The 9,363-nt window shown below is 42.2% G+C and overlaps 1 protein-coding gene across 3 annotated transcripts in view; it reads right to left on the bottom strand.

Moving 5' to 3' along the window:
* Nucleotides 1–717: 717 nt before the first annotated feature.
* Nucleotides 718–9,363, bottom strand: part of KCNJ1 (potassium inwardly rectifying channel subfamily J member 1) — a 29,641-nt gene continuing 20,995 nt past the window's right edge. For 2 of the 3 annotated variants that reach the window (XM_059413949.1, XM_059413944.1), the window contains one exon: nt 718–3,173. In XM_059413949.1, coding sequence (XP_059269932.1) covers nt 2,034–3,152 — 1,119 coding nt within the window. In that variant the 5' untranslated portion in view covers nt 3,153–3,173 and the 3' untranslated portion in view covers nt 718–2,033. Of the gene's footprint in view, nt 3,174–5,570; nt 5,673–9,363 lie in introns of those variants that run through there. The other variant, XM_059413939.1, reaches the window with a different exon arrangement.

Genomic DNA, 9,363 nt, shown 5'->3' with positions numbered 1-9,363 from the left:
TAACCTAGAAGGAGATACCAATCACAAAGATTCCAGTTGTTCAGCTCTCTTAACCATCAAAAGGACTAGATTTACAAGATCATTTCACTTCCACCAAATCCCAAGCATACTATTAATGAGCAGAACAGACCAGAAGGAATGTGTTCTGACCTGCCAGTTTGTGAAGGGACTACAGAGCCATAAAACCTCATGACAGTGGGCCAGCAGAGAATTCTGGCTTCGTTGGGCTTGCCATACCTCATTTCTTTTAGCTTTGTCAATAGACCAAATTGCAGGGCCGGCACACTTACAGGCACGGACTAATCTCTCGTGTAAGCCAGTTGCATCCAGCGTTAAGGCCACTGACAAAGTACACAACTCTTAGCCCATCAGACTTTGTACTGGTCTTGCTCAGAATGACCAGAGCATGTGTATGAATCTGAACAAACTCATACCAGGTCTGGGAAGACATAACCATCATAAGTGAAAACTGCCACCACCGCCATTTGTGCCCAAGACACACTGGAGTGATCATCAGGAATGGCACAGAAAGAGGCATGTCTGTAACCACAGGGTCATTTTCTCGAGGGTGAGCTGGCATCCAGATGGTCCTATTTGCCATCTTCCCATCCCACCCACATCACCCAGGAGAAAGTCCACCCTCAGCAAGAGGGATGTCCCCTATTGGTCTGTTACAATAACTTTAAGCACAATAACTGACCCTTTTGGAACCACATGCACAGTTTCAAAATTTAATTTATGAATCAACACACTGAAAACATTTTGATTCCTATGGTGCTTTGAGTCCCATTCCTTCCAGAATCGATTCAAAATCATGGAGGTGGAGGACCGAATGAGACATTCATAGTAAAACCGTTCCCTAAGAATCAATCCTTATATTAAATTGGTCCCTTTGAGGAAGATGTCTTGTGGGCCCTCAGAGGAAAACACACCTCATGTTTGCCTCCCTGTGGGGTCACAGACTCTTTCCTATCCACAAGTCTTCTTTAGCAACAGCATTTCAGTACAAACTCAAGGCACAAAAACACAAGATAATTTTTCTCTCAGAAACACTGGAAGTGCTGTCCCTCCTAAGGTGACATTGTGCCTTTAAACTCTTCACTTCCTTCTTGGAAGGCCAGCAAATACTATTTTCATGGATTTGTAGCCCCTTATCCCACCTAGTACAAACTGGAAGAAATATCACCATTTTCAAATCAAGCATTCTTTCTTTAGGAAAATGTTCATTGAGATTTTAGGGTGATGATTTATCCTCTGTATAAATGTACCATTTGATATCATTTGGACCAAAACCCAACTTGGGCTGCAGCATCTGGATGTGCTATAAAGCAGGTTAAGCTCAGTGTTCCTCCCCACGTTGATAGGTAGAGATGCAAAGTCGGTGGCCTGAGCCTTCCCTTGCTCTTCAGGAAACACAACATGACCCAGACTAAGATGGAAGCTCTAAAAACCAGGGCTGGAGAAGCTCAGAGCCTCACAAATGTTCTTGGAGTACCAGTCTTTTCTTACCATCTCTGATTAGTTCATCTCCTCCAACCAACCAAAAATGGCTCTCCCAAGGGAGACCATTTTTCCTTGATAAAAGCCACCAATGTTAAAATAAAAGTGGCTTGTTTCTTATCAGTAGAATCAAAATGAGAATATGGTTTTCCCCTGATCCTTTCTAAAGCTCATAACTTCTTTAAGGAGACTTTTAAGATATCATTTGGCCTGTCCATGAAACTTTTGAGGATTCTGTTTCTATCAACACTGCATGATTTCAAATAATTGTATTCAAGATTCCAAGTGAACTCCTATGGCTTCCATATTGCCATTTCCTATAAGAATATTGCATGTTCTAATGCAGTTGCCTTGTAGAGCTATGTGTCTTATAAGATTGTGGCTGTGGGGTTCAAGGGGCATGGTGCTGATAGACATTGAAGGCTCTTGTTCTAATTTCATATCCTATATCCTCAAATTGTTGATTGCTTCCTAATACTTCTAGTCACTAGGTATCTTCAAAAATTCACTTTACTCCTGTTGAAAAGCCACTGTCACATCTTGGTGTCATCTGTTTCACTGACTTCTGACAAACTGAAGTTGGGATTGTCGTAGCCTTTCTTTATCCTGGCCCTAGCATCTCTCTCATTATAAAGGCACAAAGCACAATGAGGGGTCTCAACTTCCACAGTTTTGCTAAAGTTATGAAAATCCACTCGGTATTTCCCTTCCTTAGTCTTGGATACTATGGGAGCAAAACGGTAACCCCAGAGCACCTCTTCTGGGACATAGGATGTCCGGACTTGGCAGGTAGCACTGGTTGATTCCACTGTGCCATCTAAAAATACCACTAATTCAAAGTCTTGTTGGGGAAGGGTTTCTGCTGCCATGTTGAAGAATGGGCTGTTTTGATCAATGACATGGTAAATTGTCAATGGGGAGATGAAGAATAAATTTTCATTCCCTGCATCAACTACAAAGTTGATATTGATCTGGTCCAAAATAATAGTCTCTCCTTCAGGAGTGACTGTCGTCCTCAGGAGCTTTCCATATATGTGGCTCCCAATAAGGAGGCTCTTCCTAAGATTAGCCACACGGATTAGGAGACAAAGCTTCCCACCCCGTTTACTGATCACTGCATTCTTGCTGAAGGTAATGGTCTTGGCACGTTTCTTGGGTCTGGAGATCTTGGCTAAAATGGCACCACACATGAAAGAATTGATGATGACTCCAAGTATAGACTGGAAGATAAGGAGAAAAATGGCAGTGCCACATTGTTCTGTCACACACCTGAATCCATATCCAATGGTCACTTGTGTTTCCAGAGAAAACAGAAAAGCTGAGGTCAAGCCATTAATGTTCTCCACACAAGGGGTGTGGTTGACAGAAGGATGGAACTCAGGGAGATCTTTGTGGATGTAGGCTACCGCATACCACAGAAGACCAAAGAAGAACCAACTCCCCAAGAAGGCTGAAATGAAGATGGTCATTTTGTATCTCCATTTGAGGTCAAGCACAGTTGTCCAGATGTCCACAAAGAATATAAACCTTGACTGGGCCTCCACATTGCCAAACTCTATGTTGCATCTCCCATCTTTGGAGACCAGCCTGGCTCTTTGCCGAGAATGCCCAAAAAAGTGAGCGACAAACCATTTCCGAAGATGTTTGAACATTCTTTCTGTCAACACTCTGATCTGAAATACATAAAAAACAAACAAAACAAAATGATGTTTACAGCAACAGTGGACTAGGCGACTAACATATATCAAAGACCATTCAAAACAATCTGATTTACTGATCATTAAGGAAAGCTGACAGTTTATTCTGGATACAACAATACTATTTTCCAATTGAAACTTTCCACCAGAAGATCATATTACTTAACTATAAAGAGGAAAAATAATTACAGAGAGATAGGAATAGAAGGAACTTAAGAGGGCATGTATTCAAGTGTTTCCTGACCTTAGTCAGTAACACACAAACTTAAAAATGTAGGTGATAACCAATCTATGACCTGTATTATGATTTATCTGATATAATTCTTTAAATTGATTCTCCTTTTACTTTAATAAAGTTTTGCCTTCTGCTAAGCAAAAATAGCCGTGAAAGCAGAAGCTGGAAGGACCATTCGTATTTTTTGTAATATATAAAAACAAATAACCATTAAAAGGGTTCATCAATATACTACTTAAAGTAAACCTCTTTACTGCCATTCTCACTCAATAGTAAAAGAAATCTTGTCCCAATTATTGTTCCACTTATCCAGTGAAGGCACCGAGATTCAGAATTTTTTTTTAAAGATTTTATTTATTTATCAGAGAGAGAGAGAGAGAGAGAGAGAGAGAGCACAGGCAGGCAGAATGGCAGGCAGAGGCAGAGGGAGAAGCAGGCTCCCTGCCGAGCAAGGAGCCCAATGTGGGACTCGATCCCAGGACGCTGGGATCATGACCTGAGCTGAAGGCAGCTGCTTAACCAACTGAGCCACCCAGGCGTCCCCAGAAAATTTTAATAGTATAGCCAAAGTCATGTACTAACCAGTGGCAGGATGACAACTAAAAACATAAACCATAAGGTTCCCTGCTTCCAGTCAGGAGGAACCTCTAATAGGCTGCGTCTCAGCTATTAAGTTTTATATTCTAAAGTCATATTTGCCTGAAACATTTTAAGACAAATATTGGTCACCTTCCTTTTTTCTTTTTTAAAATGCTTTAGACTATTTAGAACAGAGCTCCTTAATACAGTTTGGTCAAGTCCTACCATATGATCCCAGGAGTTTGCTCAATGGAGGTACAAGCCCCTTTCCTTTTTCTCTCCATGATATGCCAAGATTCCTAAGAGGAATAGTATGATGGTCACCATCAATATCTCATGCTTTCTTCCCTGCTTCTCAGTTGAAGGACTGGGAAGCTCTGAATTAAATAATACTCCAAATAATTCTCCATAAACATAGAACCATACTTTATTCACTCCTCTACCCCAGCTGCTAACACAGTCTATGGGCGCTCACAAGTTATTCAATGAGCATGAATGGAATAACTCAGTGAATGAAGTAAGCTCTTCAAAATACCATCTACTCAATGGTTTCTTGTTGATGATATTATTGTGACTTCCAGTTTACAGCAAGAAAATTGAAGGGATTTTCCCCTAAACAGCCAACAATGATGAAAGCCACAGTTATCAACACTAGACTACCTCCTCCCCTAGCTGTGCCCTCCCCCACTCCAAGGTGCGCCCACCATGGTTAGCAAGGTCTTCGTGGTATTTTTAATTAAATGTAAATATGTTTCTAAAATAGATTTCAAAATTCCCCTTCAAAAATGTGTTTATTCATACAAACCAGGAAGCGAAACCAACTTAGTGATACATTTTAAACAAAAGTACTATCCCACAGTGTTTTGTTCATAGCCTTAAACTAGGTGAAAACACAAGAAGCCAACACCAGGTAGAAGTGGTGAAGAGAAAACCACAGCTGTGGTGATTTGAAATTTTGAGGACAAGTTCTAAAGCTACAGAGAAAGAAAAGGCTACCAGGAGAGCAAACAGCAGTGCACACACTCAGTGGGCCCTGCCCACATCCCACCCAACCCTCATGGATCTCAAGTCCCCAAAGAGTCCTAGGGGTTGGTCCCAACTGAGGCACACTGAAGAAGAGTCTACCCCCTCCCCAGGCTCTCTCCTTTCTCCACACACACATAGTTTAACCTGGTTTACATTCCTCTCTCCCCCTGTGTCATGGAAGCTCACACACTGTTTTAAATGCTCTTTGTAGAAATAAAATAATTAATTCTCAAGCCAACATTTATCAGGCAAATCCACATTCGCTTTGTCACACATTATATTTCCAGAGATGACTCCTGAAATACACCTTCTGAGTTTCTCTTCCTCACAACTTTTCTCTTCCAGTCTCAAGTTCATTTCATTTTTGAAGATAAAGAATATTTCTGTAGAATGAATAAGTAGCCTCTGATTTATCTCTTGATTAAGTCTGGGTTTCCTTGCCTGCATTATTAATAAAATATCTGCCTGGCCTTGCAAAGAGCTAAAACAGAAGCAAGCAGCTTATAATGTCTTCCCAGACTGTCTGCACTTACCAACATCCTAAGCATATTCCGACTTGATGTATCCATGCCTGGGGAAAGCAACGAAGTGGCCTTGGGAATTGGTCTCTGTCTGCAGGCTGATTTCTTTTAGACTCGGCCTAATTTATTTCAGGGTTTGGTCAGTGAACTGATGCTAATTTGTATTAGCTTGAAAACACTTAATTTGATAGTGGACTTGGGTGGCTTAAACCAAGGCAATTGGTTGTTCTCAGCCCAAGCCCTAAGCTGGGTATGTAGTGTTTTGTTTTTTTTTTTCCCCAGACCTCACATGGCTTGAATACCGTCATGCTAAGACATGACAGCCCCCCAGCTAAGGTCCCTGGGCAGCAAGCATGGCATGAGTTCCAGCATTTTCCTCCTCTCCTTTGCCACGCTCTATATAGCTCTCTTGTTGTTTCTCATAGGTCATGCCTGTTAGCTTTTCATGAGAAAGAATTAGTTATCATCGATCTCTGAGCCTGTTCTCTGAAACACACTGAGATCCTGAGATTTCCAAATGTTCACAAAGATACAGGTGAATATATAGACTTAGATCAGTAAATATTTGTAAGATGAAAGAAAGGTCACACCAGGAAGAAACAAGATACTGGTCAATCTCTATATACAATAGTCTCTGTTATGTAAGAAACAGATTTTAAAAACAGCCTTTATTGTTGGAATTATTTTATAAAATCTGGCATTTACTGAAGGTACTTTTCACATGTACTGTGTTGGCCAATGCTGTGGATTTATTTACTCAAAGAGTGAGAAGAATGATACCGAAAGGATGTAAGAATATGGAATAAATCCATCCCTTGATCAAACCCAAAGTTCACATGGAAGACCCATTGTAATCAGCACATAGCCTACTTTGCTTAGACAATGACATCTCATCTAGCCACAGACAGAGCAAATATGTATTTTTTTTACTGCAGGGTGGTCAGAGATTGACCCTGGTTGTCTGTGTTGTATAGCATGTATGGATTTTAGGTTACTTTCTACTGAAATCAGTAAATCTTAATAGCAAGCAAAGGGCTGTACATTAGCTAATATTTACCAAGGTACTCTTAGTGGCCTGGCAAAGCAGGCAAATTCTATTATTGCCATTTTTTTTTCCCTTCAGTGCTCCAGTATTCTTGTTCTGTAAAGAGTCTGTTCTCAGGAAGTAGACTTTTTGTACACTTTCCAAACACTGAGTGTATGCTTATTGTGTAGGATTTCAAAAACAAATCAAACCTGCTCCCATTCTCAAGGGGCTTACAGTCAAATGAGGAAGTGAGCTCAGGACACCAGCAATTACAATGTGGTATGGTGTGCATCTGCCCAAAGGAACACCTTTTCTAAAAGATCTCTATCAGAGATCTGCCCAGTACTTCAGGGGACAGAAAAGTCACTGTCTTTTTGCTTTCATTAATTCATTTTTCTATCATGATTCAACAATGTTGCTGCTAGTACGTGTGTCAGGCTCTGTGCTAGACTTTAGAGATGCAATCCTTTGCCAAATGGCACCTTCCTTGTCATTGAGAAGAAGATTCCAGTCAAGTGTGTGAAGTAGGCAAAGTCAAGATGAGAAACAGTAGGAATGATCTGGGGAGCATCGTTTTTTTTTTTTTCCTAAGATTTTATTTATTTATTTGACAAATCACAAGTAGGCAGAGAGAGAGGGGGAAGCAGGTCCCCACTGAGCAGAGACCCCGATGTGGGGCTTGATCCCAGGATCCTGGGATCATTACCTGAGCCGAAGGCAGAGGCCTTAACCCACTGAGCCACCCAGGCGCCCCTGGGGAGCATCTTATCTGACAGGCAAAGATGTGTTATCAAGGTCAAGACGTGAGGATGGTGTTAGACTCACTTGTCATAGACACTATAACTATTTGTTGGGCGATCACAAAGAAATCCATCAACCCATGCATCAAAGCAATGAGTTTTCTGTCATTTCTATGGGTCTTCCTCTAATGGCGATATTTCAGAAGAGACACACCTGAGTGTGTAGTAACTAACCAACTGCACTGTAATTGTGAATGACCCAGACTCCGGGGCAACAGAAGAGAGTGTGAGGGGCTGAGAGAGAAGCCAGGTGACTGTCAGCGAGACATGAGGCTGGGAAGGCAAGCAAGGGCCACACACTCGGTGGTGGAATGCCATGTGAGATATTTTCATTGTTGACTTAAATAACAAAACCGTATGAAGAACAGTGGTCCAGTTCTGCTTCAGGGATGACTCATGGTAATTCTAATGAAGTCTGAGGTCTATTCCGCTTATGGGTCCTTAAAATTCCTGAAAATAAGCATATTTTCCTCTTGGATCTCCTTCTTCCCATAAAAATGCACCCTTCGTTTGCATACAACGTGAGTCTGCCTTGTTGTCAAGTCTCTCACTGCCTTACTTCCGTTGTGGACATTTCTCAAGAGTTGAGATTTTTATGTTAAACGTAGGACCCACAAGTTCTGGTTCCCGAGTACAGAAGTCAAATGATTTTCTGTGGTTCCTTCTCAACCGCGGTGGAGGAGTTCAAGTTTCCATCAAATTTTGCTGCTTTGTTTAAGCCAACAATCAACTGAGTCAACAAACATTGCCAACTAAACACAGCAAGGAACCGAACAGGATTCTGGGGCACAGTCTTGGCCTTCTCCGTTAACATAATCAAGCCAACGCTTGACTTATTCAACATTTACTATGTATTGGGTGCTAGGCTAGGAAACCTTTAGAAAGAATTAGGGACCACAGCCCCTGCTCCCCAGTCCCTCACAGATAGGAAACGATTGGGTTATTGTAGTGGGGCAGGTTTGCTGCCCCAAAAGGCTTAAGCATGGGGTTTAAAACAACCATCAAAAGAGGAGACCCAGCAGGCTGGGTGTCAAGTTTACGCTCTTCTGCACACAACTTCGCTAAGGTGCACTGCACCTAGCTGCGAGGCAGAGCACTTCCTGTTTCCTATGGAAATGATCTCAAGCTATTGTAGGCTATCCACCCAACTGGGATTGCAAATGTTCAGGCCCCTGACAAGCCCTGAGTCATCTAGCTCCCGGGCTACCCCCAGAACCTACAGGAGACAGATGGCTGTTTCCCTTTCCTTCAGTAATTCCGGGAGAAGTCACCGCTGACGTCTTTAGCACCATCAGACAGTTCACTTCTCAAATAGACCCTGGCAGGGCTGGTAGAAACCAATTTTCCTGGTCCTATAGCTCTTAAAGGATATCTGAACCTCAGGACTCTTCCAGGCTAGATGTAGGAAAGCATTTCAGGAACATCTCACCTTTCCTTTGGGGTAAGGATTTTCCCAGATCCAGTCCACTGTGAAGCCACAAATCCACTTGTGTCCAGGGTGGGCACAAAACAGGCCTTCCTGGGTGCCTGGCTCCTTCCCATGAAAAGAGTGTGGGAACAAGAGCCAGGGAATCGCAAGTTTGAAGGGTGTTGGTGCTCTCGTAAAGGACACCGTGTTCTGTAGACTTCTCTGGAGCCAGCTGGGCCACCAGTATTACCGGAATAACTTCAGAGGTGTGCCAGGCATGGAGATTAAAAGAGGATAGGAGGACCTAAGCCAGGATGTTCATGGCACAGGTAATAACTAAAGGCAGCATGGCAGGTGGAAGGAATCCTAGCTTGGGTATGCAGAGTCATGGATTTGAACTCCAGCTCTGTCCAGGTGACCTGTGAAAGCCACATAGTCCTTCTGACATGTGTCCTCACCTGTGAAATGGCTGTTAAAATATACTTTCCAAGACTAGAGTGTGTTCTCAGTGCAATCACATATGTGAAGTTCCTAGAACATAGCGATCAAACAATAAATTGTCAGAACTGT

The sequence above is a fragment of the Mustela nigripes genome, chromosome 1, assembly GCF_022355385.1.
Source record: "Mustela nigripes isolate SB6536 chromosome 1, MUSNIG.SB6536, whole genome shotgun sequence".
Taxonomy (NCBI): Eukaryota; Metazoa; Chordata; class Mammalia; order Carnivora; family Mustelidae; genus Mustela; species Mustela nigripes.
This window is presented reverse-complemented; position numbering and strand designations above follow the sequence as displayed.